Source organism: Prionailurus bengalensis, chromosome E2, assembly GCF_016509475.1.
Source record: "Prionailurus bengalensis isolate Pbe53 chromosome E2, Fcat_Pben_1.1_paternal_pri, whole genome shotgun sequence".
Lineage (NCBI taxonomy): Eukaryota > Metazoa > Chordata > Mammalia > Carnivora > Felidae > Prionailurus > Prionailurus bengalensis.
The window spans coordinates 14,707,183-14,727,019 of NC_057352.1; the positions used below are offsets into that span (position 1 = coordinate 14,707,183).

At 57.4% G+C, this 19,837-nt stretch overlaps 2 protein-coding genes across 7 annotated transcripts in view; both read left to right on the plus strand.

Annotated features, from left to right (window-relative positions):
* The window catches only part of AKT2 (AKT serine/threonine kinase 2), a 52,258-nt gene extending 39,879 nt beyond the window's left edge, over window positions 1–12,379 (plus strand). For 4 of the 6 annotated variants that reach the window (XM_043598895.1, XM_043598896.1, XM_043598897.1 and 1 more), the window contains exons 5-14: window positions 1,586–1,739; window positions 2,153–2,284; window positions 3,747–3,812; window positions 4,819–4,929; window positions 5,694–5,816; window positions 7,263–7,391; window positions 7,618–7,832; window positions 8,310–8,397; window positions 8,500–8,602; window positions 9,608–12,379. In XM_043598895.1, coding sequence (XP_043454830.1) covers window positions 1,586–1,739; window positions 2,153–2,284; window positions 3,747–3,812; window positions 4,819–4,929; window positions 5,694–5,816; window positions 7,263–7,391; window positions 7,618–7,832; window positions 8,310–8,397; window positions 8,500–8,602; window positions 9,608–9,687 — 1,201 coding nt within the window. In that variant the 3' untranslated portion in view covers window positions 9,688–12,379. The remainder of the gene's footprint in view (window positions 1–1,585; window positions 1,740–2,152; window positions 2,285–3,746; window positions 3,813–4,818; window positions 4,930–5,693; window positions 5,817–7,262; window positions 7,392–7,617; window positions 7,833–8,309; window positions 8,398–8,499; window positions 8,603–9,607) is intronic. The other 2 variants (XM_043598901.1, XM_043598900.1) reach the window with 1 other exon arrangement.
* A 3,766-nt stretch (window positions 12,380–16,145) lies between these two features.
* Window positions 16,146–19,154, plus strand: LOC122495287 (cyclin P). Its single transcript, XM_043601020.1, has 6 exons — window positions 16,146–16,202; window positions 16,330–16,530; window positions 17,785–17,874; window positions 17,952–18,107; window positions 18,648–18,806; window positions 18,883–19,154. The coding sequence occupies exons 1-6, from the start codon at window positions 16,146–16,148 to the stop codon at window positions 19,084–19,086; spliced, it is 867 nt and encodes a 288-aa protein (XP_043456955.1). The 3' UTR covers window positions 19,087–19,154.
* The last annotated feature ends 683 nt before the right edge of the window (window positions 19,155–19,837 follow it).

Genomic DNA, 19,837 nt, shown 5'->3' on the forward strand with positions numbered 1-19,837 from the left:
AGGGGAGGGGCAGAGAGAGAGCGAGACACAGAATCCGAAGAAGGCTCCAGGCTCTGAGCTGTCAGCATAGAGCCCGACGCGGGCCTCGAACTCACAAACCGTGAGATCATGACCTGAGCCAGAGTCGGACGCTTAACCGACTGAGCCACCCAGGGGCCCCTAAAAAATTTTTTTTCAGTTTATTGATTTATCTTGAGAGAGAGCAAGAGCGCACACAAGCAGGGGAGGGGCAGAGAGAAGGAGAGACAGAACCCCGAACAGGCTCCGCGCCGTCAGCTCAGACAGAGCCCAATGCAGGGCTCAAACTCACGAACTGTGAGATCATGACCCAAGCCCAGATCAAGAGTTGGACACTTAAACGACTACGCCACCCAGGCGTCCTGCATTGAGGCTTATTAAATTGCTGTAATTTGGGAGGTTGCCTCTTTGTGCTTTTTGAGTTTTCTCATTCTTTGTGAACATTATGTTTTTCTCCCTATTCATGTGGCTGTTTTGTAGACATAAGCAAAATCCATAGGGGGTTCAACTTCTATTGGGTCGAACCACCTGAAATTGTGTGGTGGGTTCAGAAATGGGAGGGGTACGGAAATGTATCTTTCAGCCTCCTGGTTTCTTTTTTGTGGTCTCTGGTCATTTTTACTTTTTTTCCCTAGATATATTTTCCCTTTCTAGAGACAGAAAGTAGGTATCAAAAGAAGGTTATTTCCGAACAAATTCTAAATCACGAGTGACAGAAATAGTTACTCTCAAACCAAGCTCCCTTTTGCTGGGACCTGCTTCCCGGTCCGCAACCTTCTGTTCTGCGTCCCTGCCCCACCAGGAACCTCTGTCCCTGCGCCCTCCTGGCAGACAACCCCCTCCAGGGATCTTGCCTTATGAGATCTTCAGCTTTCTTTGGCCGATGAATTCTTCCTCTTACTCCTGGTTTGCTTTTACAAAACACTGTGCTTGAGGTTGTTCTGGAGGAATCCCTAGGAGCACTGTCTCTCTCTTATCCCAGGCTCAGGGTGGTGGTTCATTTTCAAGGCGGCTGTGAAGAAAGGTGGTCTCCTTCTTTGGTCATTTAATTGCTGCCTGACTTCAAGTGGTGCTCGGACCAGGCCACTCCTGGGACATAGATGGTCTCTGTCCTTATTCCGTTCTTGCCCTCTCTTACCCTCTGCAGCCAGAAAATCTGTAAAATTGCAGTCCTGTTCCATCGGCTTCCCTTGGCTCAGACAGATCTCGTCAGAAATTTCCAGGGCTTTTGGCGCCCCTTGGGTGGCTCAGTCGATTGAGCGTCCGACTTCAGCTCAGGTCATGATCTCGCAGTTTGTGATTTCGAGCCCCATGTCAGGCTCTGTGCTGACAGCTCGGAGCCTGGAGCCTGCTTCGGAGTCTGTGTCTCCCTCTCTCTGCCCCTTCCCTGCTCGTGCTCTCTCTCTCTTGTTTCTCAGAAATGAATAAACGTTAAAAATTAAAAAAAAAAAAAAAGAAAGAAATTTCCAGGACGTTTGATTATTTGCTCCCACTGGAGAGGTAGGGGCTCAGTCCTTCCTGCCCAGGCTCCCAGGATTCACAGCTCTTTGGATGTGTCCCCACACAGGGAGGAGTGGATGCGGGCCATTCAGATGGTCGCCAACAGCCTTAAGCAGCGGGGCCCAGGTGAGGACCCCATGGACTATAAGTGTGGCTCCCCCAGTGACCCTTCTGCGGCCGAGGAGATGGAAGTGGCAGTTAGCAAGGCTCGGGCCAAGGTGGTAAGTGCTGGGGGGCCGGTGGCCAGGCTGTGAGTACCCCTCCCCGCACAACACTGGCCCTGCCTCCCCTGGTTTCCACACGGTGTGTGCAAAAGCGTAGCCGGGGATGTGTCCTGACTGCCCTGTGGGATGGGCCTACATGGGTGCACTTGGGGTGAGGGGCAGCCGCATCACGGGAGGTTGTGAAGACCTGTCTGCCCCCATATCCGAGCCTCCCGGGGCCCCCTGCCTGGGAGAGCCAGGCTGAAGGCCACTTCAGAGCAAATAGTCACTGCCCAGAGCCTCCCTTCCTGCTCCCACCAGAGCGTTTTGGCAACAGCGTCCTTCGATGTTTCCTTTCTCTTTGTTAAAATGTCTTCCCGTGGGCCACGTGCCAAGCACCGACTGCCCCACTCTCTCCCCCTCCTGGGCAGACCATGAATGACTTCGACTATCTCAAACTTCTGGGCAAGGGCACCTTTGGCAAAGTGATTCTAGTGCGGGAGAAAGCCAGCGGCCGCTACTACGCCATGAAGATCCTGCGGAAGGAAGTTATCATTGCCAAGGTGGGCGCTCCCAGGGCTACTTCTGGCTGGCCTCTGCGGTGGGGAGTGCGCACTGGGCAGCACGCTCGCCTGTGCCTTCGGGGAGCCTGAGGCCCACCCCACCCCACCTTCTTGGCACCTGGAGGACTAAGGTGGGGAGTGTGACAGGGCTTCACCCCGCAGGCGTCATCAGGGCCTGCAGGCAGGTCTCTTGGGGCATGAAGGGCTTGTGGGGAGGCCGTGAGGGTCGGGGCTTGGCTCAGGGCCTCTCACTAGGAGGCTGGGCCAGAATGGAATTCTCTTCTTTTTTTTTTCCTTCTTTAAATAAGTTTTTAAAATGGAAAATTCCTGACATGCACAAAATTTTTAGAAGAAAAATAAATACTGTGGACTCCCATGTAGCCAGCCTCCAGCTTCCACAATTGTCAACATTTGGCCCGTCTTGTTTTATTAGCTCTGCCCTCCTTTTTGTCCTGGAGTATCTTAAAGGCATGTTCTAGATGTCATATGGTTTCACCCAGAGATACTTAGGTATGTGTCTTTAACAGATGAAGATCATAAAGACTATAATGGAACAACGATCTCACCTCAGCAAAACGAACAGCCCCCTATGTGCCTGGTCCAAGGCAGGCTTCCAGAGCTTCAGCACTGTTGGCATTTGGGGCCAGATCATTCTCTGCTGTGGGGCTGTCCTGTGTACTGTAGGATGAGTCGCCATACCCTGGCCTTCACCCCTAAAGCCAGTGGCACCCCCTCCCCCCAGTTGTGACAATCAAAAATGTCTTTAGACATTATTATCAAGTGTTCCCTAGGGACAGACTCACTAACCCCTGCCCTGGGAAGAGCCAGTGTCTGGGAACCGCAGGCAGGTCAGGATTTTTAGCAGCTCAGGTGACTGCTGTGTGTTTAGAAACCAAACTTGAGCCCATGTTAGAGTGGCCCCAGGGGGCCTGTAAAGCCGGTGCTGGGCCCACCCCCAAGTGTCTGGGAGGGGCCTGAGAATCTGCATTTCCCCAAGTTCCTAGGCGACAGGCTGCCAGCCGCTATGGGGACCACACATTGCTGCGGGTGGAATCCTCATTAGATCCACTTCCCTTTTTCAGCAAGAACATTTATACGTGGGGATTCCCACTGCCTGTGGCATCACCTCAGGAGTCTTAACAATGCCTGCTTGTCCCTCCTTAGGGGTGTTAATTTTAACATTGGCAGTCTGTCACCTCCTTCATAAAGTCCCCAGCGACTTCTCACCTCATAGCTTTGAGATTGAGCCACTGAATGATTGGCCTTGTCTGGGGCCATCGTTTCCTTGTGGCCGGAGGACGGTAACATTCCACTCCCGCCATGCCATTCCCATTCGGTGTGTGTTTAGGACTAGAACTGCATTTCACCAAAGCATTGCTCCCCCCTCCCTTAGGTTGGGCCGGGGGTCGGGGGGGCAGGTGTGGTGTTGCCCCCCAGCCCCTCACGCAGCCTCTGTCTGCAGGATGAAGTTGCCCACACGGTCACCGAGAGCCGGGTCCTCCAGAACACCAGGCACCCATTCCTCACTGTGAGTGGTATTTCCCTCTCAGGCGGGGCCTGGCCTCTGCGTGCGCCATGTGGGAAAAGAGCCCAACCCTGCAGCCATGAAGCACGGACTTAGTGTCAGCCAGGTGGCCAGGGCTGGGTGTTGTTGGGCTCCCCCAGATGACCTGAATCAAACCCTGGGGGTGGCACCTTCTTCACAGATGGTGGCTTCGTGGCTTCAGCCAGCTGATGATCCCACATTACAAGATGGTTCTGGGAGAGCATGGCTACTCTATGAGTTAGAGGCATTTAGCCCAGCTGGTCGAAGTGGGAACGTTATTTTTTTGTTTCTGTTTTTAAATGTAATTCTAGAAGGACATGAATTCTGGTGCTGCTTGTCAGCTTAGTCTGAGGAGACGCCTTTTTGGGCTACAGGCTCCCATCAAGGCCAGCAGCCATCAGTTAAATGGATCACATACAGGATGGCTTATGGGATGGGTCATTTCTTTAGCTCAGCTGTTGTCCAGTGTCCTAGTAAACCATGACACCGTTCATACTTTTACAAGGTACTTTGATGTAGAAGACAGAGAACAGTTAGACTTGTCATGAGCAGAGGGGTCACTCGGGGTCCTCTAAGGAACTTTCTGTTGGGCTTCTTAGAGTGTAGTTTGAGAACTGCTGTTTACTGGCACATCATTTGTCCATCCTGTCTTTGGGGTTGGCTCCCAAGCCACTGCCTGCTTCCAGCCAGCAGACCTACAACCTGACTGTGGAGAAGAGGGGTAAAATGGCCCTGGTTGCTCAGAACTGGGTATCTCCCTGGCCGCACCTCTCAGAAGCTTAGCTGAAGGCTGAGGACAGCCTCCTTCAGCCCAGTAACCCTTTCCCTGCCCTCAGAGCCACAAGTTCGCTCACACACCCCAAAAGGGGAAGCAGATGTTTGAGCCCTGGCTGCCAGGGTGGGGAGCGTGCCTGAAGAGTCCGCAGAGAGCCTGCCTTCTTCCCACTCCCACCCTGGCCGCCTTCCTGCCCCCCACCCCCCTCCCCAGGCACTGAAGTATGCCTTCCAGACCCACGACCGCCTGTGCTTCGTGATGGAATACGCCAACGGTGGTGAGGTGAGCATAGCCCGCGTCAATGTTCCCACGTCTCCTTCCCAGGTATCGTGGGAGGCAGAGGGCAATTGTAGAGGGGGCAGAGGGGGCCTGGCTGGATGTCCCCTCATTCTCGAGGCAGGCGTCACCATCTCCATTTCGCAGGCGAGGAAACTAAAGCTCAGGTTAAGCGGCTTGGCCCAAGTTCACACAGCTAGTGAGTCAGTGGGCAGGGGGCACGCGCAGGCCCAGAGAGGCCTGGAGAGGCTGTGGGAAGGGGGGCGGCCAAACGGCAAAGGGCGTCCTTAACGGCTGCCAAGAAAGTGTGTGCGGGGCAGGGTCTGCCAGCGCTCCGCCTTCCCCCGTGTTCTGACAGGAAGAGTCCGCCACTCGTTGTGACTGGGTTGCTCAGGCCTGGGCTGTCACCTGCCCCTCAGCCCCCGCACCCTGCTTTCTGCGTGTGGCGTCACTCACCGGCTCCGCATTGTTGGCTTCGTCTGTCCCACTGGTCCGCAGCTTATTGTCACTTGCTCATGACTTGTGTTCCTGTGCTTTCTTGCTGTACCCCCCTCCCTCCCTCATCTGTCCCCACTTAACTCTCCCCTTGGCATCTCCTGGCTGTCCTTCGTTCTTCATGCCTCACTCCGTTTACTCACGTCAGTTTTTCCCTGCTCACTGTCTCTCGCTTGGTTCTTCTTGCCGTCACTTGCAGGTTCATGGAGTAGGTGTCACCATGTCACTGGGCTCGGTGTTGGGGGCCAAGGGGCAGGGTCCTATTTCTTGCTCCTCTGGGCCGATATCTGACTTTTTGCTCCTTCCTCCGCTGGCAGCTGTTTTTCCACCTGTCCCGGGAACGAGTCTTCACGGAGGAGCGAGCCCGCTTCTATGGTGCAGAGATCGTCTCTGCCCTTGAGTATTTGCATTCGCGGGACGTGGTGTACCGCGACATCAAGGTGAGTGTGCGGTTGCCTCCTGGCCTGTGGCACCTGTGGGGCTCGCACCGGGGAGGCCAGGCCTGTGCCCTCAGGCCCACACTTCCCCCTCCAGGGAGGCTCTGACTTGTGGGTGTTCCCGAGTCCACTCACCCTCTGGCCTAGGCCCCGGCTGGCTGTCCCACACTAAGGTCCCGCAGGCCTCTCTGAGCCTCTGGTGGACACACCCCTCTGTGCGGGGAATGGGGAGGGGTGGGGGGTGGAGGTAATATCAGTACAAGCACCGCAGGAGATAGTTTGGCCGAACCCACCAAAGCCGAGTGGACACGTCCCTGTGAGCCAGCCGTTTTGCCCCAGGTTTATGCACGGTGGGAACCGAGCACGGATGCACGCACACTGCCGGCAGCGCTGTTCACGCTCGCCCCGAGCTGGAAGCCAGCCGGGTGTCCGCTGTCGGAGAACGGCTAGAACGCACTGCGGTGGCGCCCCGCGGCCGGGCTTTGCACAGCAGTCACTGAGTGAACCGCAGCCCTGCAGCCGTGCCAAGCTCACAGGCTCACGTTGAGGGGAAGCCAGGACAGACCGTACAAACCTGTGTTATTTATTTATTTTTATTTTTTTATCATATTTTCTACATTTATTTATTATTGAGAGACAGAGAGACACAGAGCATGAGCAGGGGTGGGGCAGAGAGAGGGGGAGACACAGAATCCGAAGCAGGCTCCAGGCTCCGAGCCGTCGACACAGAGCCCGATGCGGGGCTCGAACTCACGGACCGCGAGATCATGACCTGAGCCGAAGTCGGACGCTTAACCGACTGAGCCACCCAGGAGCCCCAGATCTGTGTTGTTTAAACATACAGTGCGTACGTAGGTGGGGAAACTAAAGAAAAGCAAAGGAGTAAAGTTCTTCCTCAGCTGAGGGGATGGTTAATAACAGGCAAGGGGCCCCTAGAGGGTTCTAGGGGTCTTGGTAACGTTCTCCCTTAGCCTGGTAGAGGTTACACAGAAGCCCACTAAATTGCCCATTTGTGTTAAGTGTGGTTAAAAGTCGAGGAAGAGGGGCTCCTGGCTGGCTCAGTCGGTAGAACATATGACTCTTGATCTTGGGGTGGTGGGTTTAACCCCCACATTGGGTGTGGAGCCTACTTAAAAGAAGTGGAGGAAGAAAGCTGGCGTTGCTCAGAGAGTTGGACGCTGCAGCCCACGCTGTGGGGAGCCGGTGGGCAGAGCCCGGCTCCCATCTCTCTCTGCCTGGCTTTTTTCCAGCTGCCCTTGGGGGCTGGCCTCCCTCTGAGCCTCACGGGCTTGACTTTGTGCTAGGGGTGTGCCCGGTGCCCGGCTTGGCACGACAGCTACCACCCCAGGCCACAGCTCTCCGCGGGAATGGCCAGGGCGTGTGGGGTTCAGGAGCGGTGGTGGGAAACCCTGGGAAGACGCGTCCCTGATATGTTGACTTTTCCTACAGCTGGAAAACCTCATGCTGGACAAAGATGGCCACATCAAGATCACTGACTTCGGACTGTGCAAAGAGGGCATCAGTGACGGGGCTACCATGAAAACCTTCTGTGGGACGCCCGAGTACCTGGCGCCCGAGGTGCCTGAGGCTGGAGGTCCCGGGGGCGTGCGAGGCCAAGGGAGGAGAGGCCCTCGGACCCGTGTGGTTTCCCCAGCGCAGACCCTGTGAGGGCCGTGCTGCGATTCCTTAGATGGCCCTCCGTGGCCACAGGCAGCGCCATGTCCCTCCGTGGGTCCCTCGCAGCCCCGCTGCCCGGCAGGCGTGTGCCCGGCCCCTCACCGCCCCTCCCTGCTCACCTGCTCAGGTGCTGGAGGACAACGACTACGGCCGCGCGGTGGACTGGTGGGGGCTGGGCGTGGTCATGTACGAGATGATGTGCGGCCGCCTGCCCTTCTACAACCAGGACCACGAGCGCCTCTTCGAGCTCATCCTCATGGAGGAGATCCGTTTCCCACGCACACTGAGCCCTGAGGCCAAGTCCCTGCTTGCTGGGCTGCTTAAGAAGGACCCCAAGCAGAGGTGAGGGCTGGAGTCTGTCCCGCCCGGCCCAGCGCTACCTGTTGCGCTGTCCCCTCGCTCGGAGGGGGCCAGGTCCACAGGCGCACGCCTGTGTGTCATCGCCACGGCGCCTCCACTAATCCCCGCAGCTTGGGCCCTGGGGGGGGACTCGCTTGGGGCCAGGCCGTCCTTCGCGCCCTGCCCGCACTGCCTCGTTCTTCGGGTGTGCTGAGGGTCACGGCAGCCCTGAGCCTGGCCGAGGGTGGCCGAGGCCACCCTCTCGGCTCCTGTTCTGCACTCGGAGTCCTGGGTCGGGATCCCCCGGGGCTGTGACCCAGGGCTGAGAGCCCCTTCCCTGAGCCATGGTTTCCTCCTGTGTGGAATGGTGGTCTGTGGCCAGGACAGAATCACTAGAGGTCGCTCAGGGCCTGCGCTGAAGGCCCGTCTCCCAGACGCCGCTGGCCCGGGAGGCGGGTACTCATGGCCATCTCTGCCCAGGCTCGGCGGGGGGCCCAGCGATGCCAGGGAGGTCATGGAGCACAGGTTCTTCCTCAGCGTCAACTGGCAGGACGTGGTGCAGAAGAAGGTGAGCCCCACGCCCACCCGCTCCTGCAGTGCCCCTCGAGGGTGATCTTGGCCAAGGCCTCCCATCCCCTGGGTCCTGAGTCTGGGTTCCTTCCCTCCGCAGCTCCTGCCACCCTTCAAACCTCAGGTCACCTCTGAGGTTGACACAAGGTACTTTGACGACGAGTTCACCGCCCAGTCCATTACAATCACGCCCCCGGACCGCTGTGAGTGTCTGAGGCCCTCCCACTGTGGGCCTGGCTGGGTACGGAGGGGTGGGGTCTGCCCTTGACCCAGTTCCGGGGAGGAAGCTCGTAGGCCCCCTCCCCGTGTCTGGGCAGTTTGCCAGCGGTTGGCTCGAAGGGCTTTTGGCTGTTGGTTGGTCTGTGCACCTTTACACCCAGTGAGGGTCGCCAGGAGCCATTGGCCACGGCACATTCCAGAGCTCAGCGGGGAGGGGTCTGGGCAGGAGACACAGGAAGTTGTCACTGCTGGGATGGCACATTCATAATTGTCTTCCCAAATTGCCCACGTCTCTGGGGCTGGATTGATTCGTTGATTCTCACCCACCCAGTGCTGGGCTGTGCTGGGGACAGCAGTGACTGAGACGGCCCTGGGCCCTGCCTTGAGGGAGCTTCAGGCCTGGTGGGGTGACAGCCCAGAGTGGTCAGGTCGTAGGTATAGAAGCCCAGGGACTGGGGAAACCCAGAGGCAATGCCTGACCTGGCCTGCGAGTCAGCGGGGGGCTTCCTGGGGGGTGGAGGGGCCGGGCAGCTGAGCCAAGTTCCTGGCGGAAGGAATGGCACTCGGGAATGAGAGTCCAGGATGGAGTGTTGCAGAAGCTGGGGTGGAGGGGGTATGGGGCCAGAGTAAGAGGATCTTGGGGGCCGTTGGAAGGAGTGGGAACTTGCTTCATGGGGAGCGACGGAGAGGTTTTGTGCAGGAGGGGGACAGGGTTGCCTCCGGGCCGTCCGAAGCCCCTCTGGCTGTGCGTGGGGGCTGGTCGGCAGGGGCGGCAGCGGGGCGGGGGCCAAGGGTCTAGGCTAGACCAGAGTGTGGCACCAGAGGGGAGGGTCTCACCGATGGCCCACCGGCTGGGGGTTCCCGCCACCTGCACCCCTTTCTGAGGCTGGGCCCCCGTGGCCCCCTTGCCCGCTCCCGGGGGTGTGGTCGGGGTGCCGGGCCATCTGTAGGCCCGTTCTCCCCGATCCACCTCCCACTGCCCCCCACAGATGACAGCCTGGGCTCCCTCGAACTGGACCAGCGGACCCACTTCCCCCAGTTCTCCTACTCAGCCAGCATCCGCGAGTGAGCAGAGCCGTCTGCTGCCACCACCGCCGCGGGACACGCACGGCTGCCATCACCGCCCGGGGGCTTTTCTCTTGTTTTTAAACTTTTTATTTTTGCCTTTTTTGTTTGCATCCCCATCTCTCACCTGCTCACCCCCATTTCCAGTTTTTTCTTCAGCCCTCTGCCAAACTCACCTCAGCGGTCCCAGCGGCCCTGCCTCCAGGATCCTGTCCTGTCCTCACCTCTGTGCTCAGACCAGGCTTTGGGAGACTCTCCGCTGGAGGGATTCCGGTTTTTAATCAACACGAGCCCCAGGGAGGGGCGAAGCGTGGGGCTGTGGGTCCTGCCTGAATTTCTGGCCAGACGCCTGCAGGCAGTCTGCCTCTGTCAGAGGTCGCCTTCTCGTGGGACACCTCAGGGGACACCTTGTGGGACATGATGCCCCGCGGACAGTGCCCCCGTGCTGCCTTCCGTGCCCTGCTGTTAGGCTCAGAGCGGCCTGGCTCGGGCAGCCCAGCCCCTCATCCCACAGGGGCAGAAAAGCAATAATGTCTAGGGACAGGCTGGGGCCTTTGGAAGGTGCGGGATTGGGGGTCCAGGGCTCCCTCGTGTGGTTGGGGGATGGGCACTGCCTCCTTGCCCCGCCTTCCCCAGCCGCTCTCCTGACCCTGTGGATGAGGCAGGAGGAACATTTGGGGACTGGCCTCCCCGCCACCCAGTCCTGTGCCTTACCAGGGCTTCCTTCCAGCTGGCCTTAACTCCCGCTGCACCCCGGGCCCAGCCCCAGCTCTTTCCAAGGATGGGGGCTGGGATCACCCCCTTCTTTCCGCCTGGGGCGGAGGGGTGCCAGCCCCGGCTGTTACACATCTCGCACCAAGACAGTATTGGGCCCCATGGACTGGGGTCAAAGAGGGGGTGGGGTGGGGGGGGTCTCTGGTACATACTGGGGTGGGGGCCTCTGAGAAGGGGAGGCTCCAGGGCCCCTTTCTACCCCCCCCGCCTCTGGGCCCCACGTTCTGCAGCCTTAAGGTGAACATGTGTCAGTGCTGTGGGCACGGGGGTACGTGCCTCAGACTATGTGTGTTTGTGGATGTCCCTCTGCATCCCGGACGTGGATGCACACGGGCGTGTGTGTGTGTGTGTGTGTGCGCGTGCGTGCATGTGTGTTGGGTATGTGTGCGTGAGGGCAAGCGTGTCTCGGCCTTGAGTGTGTGGTGTGTGTGGGCTTGGGCCCTGTCCCCGGGCCTGAGCATTTCATCCCCTGAGGGAGGGGTGCTGGCCCAGCAGGAGGACCACACCTGGGATCCATTTGCTGCCCGCTCTCCCTCCCATCCCCCCCCCCCCACCCAACATCTCTCGGTGTGTGGAATTTAGTTGTGGTTTTGATCTCCCTGCCCCACCTCCTGTACTAGGTAGTTCCGAGAGAGACATCCTAGGGTGGGGTGAGGGTTGGTTTGGGTGGGTGGGGGGTCTTTTTCCTTTCTGTGTGCGTATGTCCTTTATCTGACAATTCTCTGTCCTCCCCACTGGCCTTCCCCCTTCCTCCCATTTGTACGGTACAAGCAATAAAGACACTCGTTTCAGACCGGGGCCCACCGCCCTGGGCCGTTACTTGCCTGCGGAGCCCGGCCCCACTGACCTGCCCCTAGGACCCGTCTGCCGTGCCGGGGCCTGGCCATCTGGAGCTGTGTCCCCTCGGGCGGCAGGGCGCGGGCGGGTGGCTGGGCCTCCGCGTGGGTGCCGCTGTGGGTGGGAGCCGCTGAGGACTTTGGGAAGCTGCCCGGGCCTGGGCTGTGACTCCGGCAGGCAGAGGCCATTCCCGGTCTTCAGAAGCTGCCTGGGCTAAAAAGGGTGGGGGTGGGGGTGGGGGGGGTGGCTCTGAAAGGGGAGGGCGTGCGAGGCGCCCCTGAGCCCTGGGAGTGCAGGTGTGGGAGTGGACGCCCTTCACGTGACCCTGGAGTCCCAGGGCCGGGCATCGCATGCAGTCCCCTTCTCCCCATTTATGCCAAACCAGGGAGCCTCGAAGCCCCCCGATTCCAACACAGAATCCTTGGCGTATGAATGGAAGTCGAGGTGGATGCCTCTGGTTTGGTCACAGCCCTCCCCCAGCTCTGGGACCCTCTGAGAGCTTGTCCCCTTTACCTTGTGGTTCCCGAGCTTGAACCGCCCTTCCCGCACCTTGGGACCAGGGCTGCCCTGGCACAGATGAATTTGGTGTCCGATTTCGCCAGGCGTTAGGGCTGCTTCGCACGCGTGGAGTCCTTGAGATCTTGAGTGAGGGCAGCAGAGAAAAGTCAGGGCCAGTTTAGACTCGGGAAGGCGTGGCCGTTTCTTACTTCACGTGGACTTTATTATTTATTTAATTACAAAAGCATGTGCTGGTGGTCATAAGACCAGCAGCAGTAGAAGCTTCTAAAGGAGAGCCTTCTACTTTTCCCTCCAGTCAAGGCCCCAGAGGCAGCCGGTGCCAGTTCCTTCTCTCGTCATCTCCCCGCCCCACTCCAAGGAAATCCTGAGCCTACCTCAGTCCGATAGATCGCCTCGCAGTCCCTGGTCCCTGGCCCCCGGCTCTGGGCCCACAGGCTCGCGAACACTTCCCTCGGGCGAACATAGATTCCCCAGATGTAGTGGTGCTTCCTTCTGTAGAACTTTTTCCCAAAGGGAGTTTCAGGTGGAAGAGTTTTAATAAAATTTTACCAATTGGAAAATTTTAATTTTGGGTGGATTACCTTGTCTTTTGTCATGTGTGTGTGTGAGAGTGAATAATGCAAGCAACACCGAAGTACGAGGAAGAAAAAGTGAAAATCCACGCAGATCCCAGGCCCTGCATGCCCTTCCTGGCGTTCTCGTTGGCACCATAAAAAGGCTCTTTCCCTTTGGTGTTGTGTCGTCCCAGTGAATAATGCCAAGTCCCCGGGGCTACACCTGCCACGTTTTCCCAACGCTCCTGCCGACACATGAACATTACTAGGGTGGGCTGGTCCCTGGTGAAATGAGTCTCTCCCTCTGCATTTTGGGGACCTTGCTTCATGAGGCTCCTCCCGCGAGGCAGGTATGCCTCACCCGATCCAGACCCCCCTAGTTGACAATTTACTCGGTCTCCAGATGTTTTGCTGCTACTGACAGTGCTGTAATAAACCTTAAGGATCCATCTTTCTGGCACTTTTGTGGCCCACATTCCAGGGTGGCTGTATTTTAACACGTGTCCGATAATTTTCCGGAAAACGTGTGGTGATTTGCAGGTTTTTAACTTTATTTTGTAAGTAACTGCAGGCTCATAGAAGAACACTTTCAGAAATAGTACTAAAATGATTCTAGGCCTGGGGCGCCTCATAGCGCCCCAAAGTAAGGGCTTGCTCAAACCCCAGAAAAGCAGGGGCGCCCGGGTGGCTCAGTCGGTTAAGCGTCTGACTCTTTCTTGGTTTTGGCTCAGGTCGTGACTTCAAAGTTCGTGAGTTCGAGCCCCAAATCGGGCTCTGGGCTGACAGCGAGGAGCCTGCTTGGAATTCTCTCTCCCTCTGTCTCTGCCCCTCCCCCCCCCCCCCACGCTGTCTCTTGTCTCTCTCAAATAAATAAAAAACCTGCAAAGCAGAGCCTTACTGTTAGGGGTATGTGAAGGCATACAGGAGTGGATGGACAGTGCTCCCACTGGGCAAAGTTGAAAGTACTTTGAGCAACAAAAACAGCACAGTCCTGGGTTACACCCAGAGTCACAATAAACAAGTTGGCATGGACATAAATGGTAAATGGTGCAAACAGACACGTGTACAGAATTCCAGGTCATTTCTGTAGAATTTCTGTAAGTACCGTGCCTTCAAGGAGGGGGAGCATAGCTCTCATTCCTTATGTGTGGGCTGCAAAGTGACTTCCTTCCGAAGTGGATAGTATAGGAAGGGGGGGGGGGGGGAGCAACTTCTCAGTGGAGAAACCTGACAAACACTGTATCAGCAGGTGATCAAGGTCAGCATCAACAGGGTATCTCATGTTGGCAGGAAGTGCTCTTGATGAGGATGCTATCCCTATTGGTTCATTGTTGTGACAAACGTACTACGCTAAGATGTTGGAAAACTAGGTGTGGGCTGTTAAGGGGAACTCTTCTATCTTTGCAACTTCCCATAAATGTACTTCAAAATTTTATTTATTTGTGGGGTGCCTGGGTGTCTCAGTTGTTGAGCATCTGACTTCAGCTCAGGTCATGATCTCACAGTTGGTGGGTTCGAGCCGTGCATCAGGCTCTGTGCTGATGGCTCAGAGCCTGGAGCCTGCTTGGAATTTTGTGTCTCCCTCTTTCTCTTCCCAGCTCATGCTCCCTCCCTCTCTCTCTTTCTCTGTCAAAAATAAACATTAAAAAAAAAAAGTACAGGGGCACCTGGGTGGCTCAGTTGGTTAAGTGTCTGACTTTTTTTTTTTTTAATGTTTTTATTTTTGAAGGAGAGAGAGAGAGAGCATGGGCGGGGGAGGAGCAGAGAGAGAGAGGGAGACCGAATCCGAAGGAGGCTCCAGGCTCTGAGCTGTCAGCACAGAGCCCGACGCAGGGCTTGAACTCACGAGCTGTGAGATCATGATCTGAGCCAAAGTGGGACGCTTAACCGACTGAGCCACCCAGGTGCCCCCAAATGTCTGACTCTTGATCTCAGCTCAGGTCTTGCTAGATCTCAAGTATTGAGAGTTCAGACCCCGTGTTGGGCTCCCACACTGGACATGAAGCCTACTCAAAAAAAAAAAAAAAAAAAAAAAAAGTGCAAGGAATTCTCATCTACCCTTCATGCAGGTTCCTGTGACATTTTATGATTATTCCCTCCTTCTTCCCCTTCATATTTACATATCCGCCCTAAAACAAGAACATTCTCTTACATGACCACAGTTCAATTATCAAGGTCAGGAAGTTAATATTGAAACAACCCTCTTCTCTCAGATCTTTATCAGATTTGACCAGTGGTCACAGCAAAATAAAAATGACCTGGCTAACGACTGCCATGTTGCGTTCAGTTGAGGGGGCACTTTACAGAATGTCCCCCACTGAGAGTTTGTTGCCCGATGTTTCCTCACGGTTCTATTCAAGCTACCTTTGACAGGGATTTTCAGAAATGGTGTGCCCTTCTCGGTGCGCCTTCTCGAGAGGCACATGAGATTCTGTCCCATGACTGAAGGTGGGGTCTGTCGCATCTCTCTGCTGTAAAGTTACTACATGCCCTTTGTAGTGTCTTGTGTAGAGATACTCTGAAAAATGTAAATACCTAGATTTTGTCCAAGTGTTCAGGCAAAGGGAACGACACGCACAAAGGCCCTGGGGCAGGCGGGTGCCTGGTGTGTTTGGGGAACACGGAGAGGCCGGGGTGGGGAGGGGGGGTGCGTCAAAGGGAATAGAAGGGGATGGGGAAGGAAACGAGGTTAGAGAGGTAACAGTGGGCCGAAGGGGTCTTGTGGCCAAGGTATGGGGTTTGGGTTTTATTGTTAAGTCTGACAGGAAGCTGTTAGTTCAGCATCTCAAAATCCTCTCTCTGCTCATTTTTCCAGGCTTTCTGCCCTTCCAGTGCCTGAAAATAGCAATCCCTTTCCTGCCTCAGTGCCTTTGCTCATGCTGTTTCCACCACTTGGAATGTTCCGGTCCTCCACGCACCCCACCTTTGCATTCCCGGCTCGTCTTTCGGGTTTCACTCCAACATCACCTCATCAGGTCCTTGCAAGCCACTGTTTGTAAATTATATCCAGCCTGTTCACTTACTCATCCAACAACTATTTCTTGAGGACCTGCCACGCGCCAAACCCTGTTCTAGGCACTGGGAATACAGCAATCAAAACAAAACAAAACAAAACAGAAGGCAAGCCTTGCACTCATGGGGTTCACATCCTAGTCAGGAGAGAGTAACTAAGATGAGGTGGTAAGTGCTCACGAGAGAACAAGTGTGAAGAACGGAGATAGGAAATTCTCAGGATGGCGTTTTTCACAGAGGAGGTAACATCTGAGTAAACACCTTAAATGAGGGATCTGAGGGAAGCGCAATTCAGGCAAGGGGAACAGCGAGTGCGAAGGTGCTGGGGTAGGAGCGTGCCTCGTGTGGGTGAGAACGAGCCAGGAGGCCGGTGTGGCAGGAGACATGAGGGGGGTGGGGAGGTTGGGAGGACAATATAGGACCTCATGGACTTTCCCATTGAGATGGGAGACACGGTGGAGTTGTGAACAGAGGCAGGGTGGGATCTGACTTGGGCGTGCACCGGATCCCTTCTGGCTGAATGGGGCTGACAGACTACAGGGGATGGGGACCGGGGAGCAGCGAGGAGGTGGCTGCGCCAGCCCAGACTGACCACTTACACGTTTGGAAACAATCCCTACTTTGCAGCTGAGGAAAGGGAGGCTCGGAGGGGCTGTTCCCGATCACATAGTTAGTAGCAGGAAGAGGATTTGACTCCAGCTGCCTGACCTTAGGTTTGGAGGGGCGTTCGCCATTGCCTCTGCACCTGCCCGGGTGCTCGGCGCGCATGCGTGCAGGCACGTTTAAAGCGCCCGCCACAGGTCCTCAGCTCCAGCGGGAAGAGGTGGGCGCTGGGCTCGGATCTCGACGCCAGCCTGGAGGATGCTGGTGAGAGGCAGCAGTTAGGGTCCCCCCCCTCCCCGGGGCCTGTCTCCAGGGCGCTGACTCCAGACCCCTCCTCTCTCCTGCAGAGTCCCGCTGCCTTGTCCGACCCCGAGCCTCCGAGCGTCCCTGTCCCCGACAGCAACCGCGAGGGCGCGAGCGTGTCTCCGGGATGCCAGGCGCGGCGGCCCCCGGGGCCCTGCGTGCCGCCCGGGCTGGCGGAGGCGCTGAGCGCGCTGGGACTGGCGGGAGAGCGCGAGTACGCTGGGGACATCTTCGCCGAAGTCATGGTGAGCGCGGCCCGGACGGCAGCAGAGGGGTGCGGGTTTGACGAGGCTCAGGCTGGCCCACTCCACGAGCCTTCCGGAACGCCCGGCGGCCTGCAGCCCCTCCTTTGCTAGTGCACAGCCCCTCCCGCGTGTCTCTGACATGTATTCGCTTACAAACACTTAGCGGTTTCTTACCAAATGTTTTTGAGCATGTTCCCGGCCCTGGGGATGCTGTCATGAACAACATAGTCTGCTGTCATTGTGGACAGCCAAGCCGATGTAGGCAGTCAGTGCAGAAAGGCCCCCCAAGACCAAAGTGCAGGCTCGGTAAGTCCGCAGATACCTGTGCAAGATAGGCACTATCGGGAGAAACACCGCAGGGATGAATTCATTCAAGAAGCATCTTGTGAGTTGTCTCTCCCCAGCCAGGGACTCTTTTAGGAACTGAGATACAGCTGTGATCCAGAGAGAAATCCCTGCCCTTGTGGTGCCAGCAGCCTAGGGAGGCAAACAGACAAAACACACAAGGAAACAGCAGGTTACCTCCAGACTGAAAATACCGAGAGGGAGTGCAATGGGTGTAGGGAGAATTCTGTGTAGGAAAGCTGAGCTGAGGTTTGAAGGGCTGAGGAATTGACAATGCAGGGAGCTGGGGAAGGATCGTGCAAATGCCCTGGGGTGGGAATGAGCTTGGCATAGTTTAGGGCTAGAGAAGGCTGATGTAGCTGGAGTGTGGGTTGTGAGGGGAGACAAGGGAAGAGGTTGGCAGTGTTGGCACTGGGGGGAGGGGGGTCAAAGACGGGGGGGGGGGGGGGAGGGGGGCGGGGGCAGTGCCTGAGAGTCAGAAAGCAGTTAGGGTTTTCTCCTGAGGGTCCTGGCAGCCATGAAAGGGTTTTAAGCTGGGGAGTTCCTTGGCCAATTTTGTATTTTAGAAAGACCCTTGGGGGGGGGGGGAGGATCTGAGAATGAGTGGAGGGCTGGTGACCACTAGTGGTCTGGAAACCCAGGGGTTGATGCTTAGGAGGACCCGTGGCCATGAGGGCTACAGACTGGAGAGGTGGATAGGGAGGCGTCCGGAACAAAGTCCAAGGCTCTAATGGGGACAAGGAATAGAGGCACATTTGGAGAAGACTGGAGGCCGGTTTCGGGGGTGGGCGGCGGGGCACTCACGCTTCCTCCCGTCGGTGCGAGGAGGCTGCTGCACTTAGGGCTGGAGCTCAGGCGAGAAGCCGAAGCACAGGTGTGGAGAGTGAGGCTGTCCCTGCCCAACCCCAGGTGTGCCACGCGCTGCCCCGGAGGGCCCTGCCCCGCGCTGTGACCCCGGAGATGCGCGCGCTCGTGGTGGACTGGCTGATCCAGGTGCACGTACGTATCCGGGAGGGGGCAGGGCTGGGCCGGCGTCGCAGCCTAGATCCCCGGTGGTCACTCACGCCCCTCCCCAGGAGTACCTGGGCCTGGCGGGGGACACGCTCTACCTGGCGGTGCACCTGCTCGATTCCTACCTGCGCGCCGGCAGAGTGCGCCTCCAGCGCCTGCAGCTGCTGGGCGTGGCCTGCCTGTTCGTGGCCTGCAAAATGGAGGAATGCGTGCTTCCCGAGGTACTTCCGGAGTGGGGCTTGGGAGGGTGGAAGCCTCTCTCGCCTCGTCACAGATGAAACACCTACCGTGTGCCGAGCTAGCGCTTTACTCACTCTTGGAATCCCGGCATATCTGTATGAGGTCAGGGCTACCACGGTGTCCCTTTACCGGAGGAGGAGACTGAGGCCCAGGGAAGGACATTTTGCCCCAAACAGGTGGGATTTGGAGTCAGTCTTGAACAACAGTCGTTGTGGCCCTTGAGTAGTTCGAGCCGGTGCCTTATCAGAGCTGCCTGGTGAAGTAGAGAGGACTATTTGGTTTTATAGACGAGGAAACGGAGCCTCAGAGCTTCAGTGATGTCCTTGTCACACAGTAAGACTCGAACCCAGGTCTGATTCTGAAGCCTGTGCTCTCCATGGCTTCCAGACAACAAATCAATGGCCCCACTTTACAGACTAGGAAATCGAGGTCCAGAACGGAGACTGAAGCGCTGCAGGGCAGGGGTCCAAGACTCCCCCACGTCTTCTCCCTCACCCCCCACCCCCCACCCCAACCCGCAGTGTGCCTCCCTCTGCCTCCTGGGCGCTGGCTCCTTCTCGAGGGCCGAGCTCCTGCGCGCAGAGCGCCGCATCCTGAGCCGCTTGGATTTCCGGCTGCACCACCCGGGCCCGCTACTCTGCCTCGGGCTCCTCGCCGCGCTGGCCGGGAGCAGCCCCCAGGTGCGGGGCAAGGGGGGCAGGGGCGTGGCTTGTACGGGGGTAGGGGCGTGGCCTCATCTCCCCGGGGCTTTGGCAGGTGACGCTCTTTGCCACCTATTTTCTGGAGCTGTCTCTGCTGGAGGCCGAGGCAGCGGGATGGGAGCCAGGTCGGCGCGCAGCTGCGGCGCTGAGCCTGGCGCATCGCTTGCTCGACGGGGCGGGCTCCGGCCTGGAGCCGGCGCTTTACAGGTATGGCTCCAGGGACCTACATTCCTGGTCAGTCTTTATTTTTTTTACTTAAAAAAAAATTTTTTTTAATGTTTATTTTTGAGAGAGACAGAGACAGAATGCGAGTGGGTTGGGTCAGAGAGAGAGGGAGGCACAGAATCCGAAGCAGGCTCCAGGCTGCAAGCTGCCAGCACAGACCCTGACGCGGGGTTCAAACTCACAAGCTGACCTGATCATGACCTGAGCTGAAGTCGGACGCTCAGCCGACCGAGGCACCCAGGCGCCCCTTCCCGGTCACAGTCTTTACCGTCTCAGAGAATGAGAGACCTTGGAGCCAGGGGAGGGGGTGCACCCAGACTTGATTTTTCTGGATGTGAGAAAATGCTGTGCCTGTCTAGTCTGGGGGTGTCCGAGAATGAGGTGTTTGTCTAGATTTGGGGACTCTTAACCTTGCCCCAGGGTGGAAGATAGAGCATCTTCCTGGCCTCGGAAGATCCTAACTGCGTCCCAAGGTTGAGAACGAGAGGTTGGCCAACCTCGAGTCCCCCAGCTGCCCCTCTGGCCGCAAATGGGGTGTCCAGAGGGGCGCCCCCCACCTCTCTATTAACCATTTAACTGGATGCCAGGGTGAGTCCTCTTTTCGCCCAGCCCGTCCCTCTACCCCCCACCCTCCGGGGTAGAGCTGGATGTCTGTCCACCTTCAGCCCCCCTCCTGCTCTCCACTGGCCTCGTCCTGCGGGGGAGAATCGGGGGTCTGCCCGTCCTCGGCGCCCTCCAGGCCAACCTCCCGAGACCCCCTGATTGGTCCGAGGACAGGTCGTCTT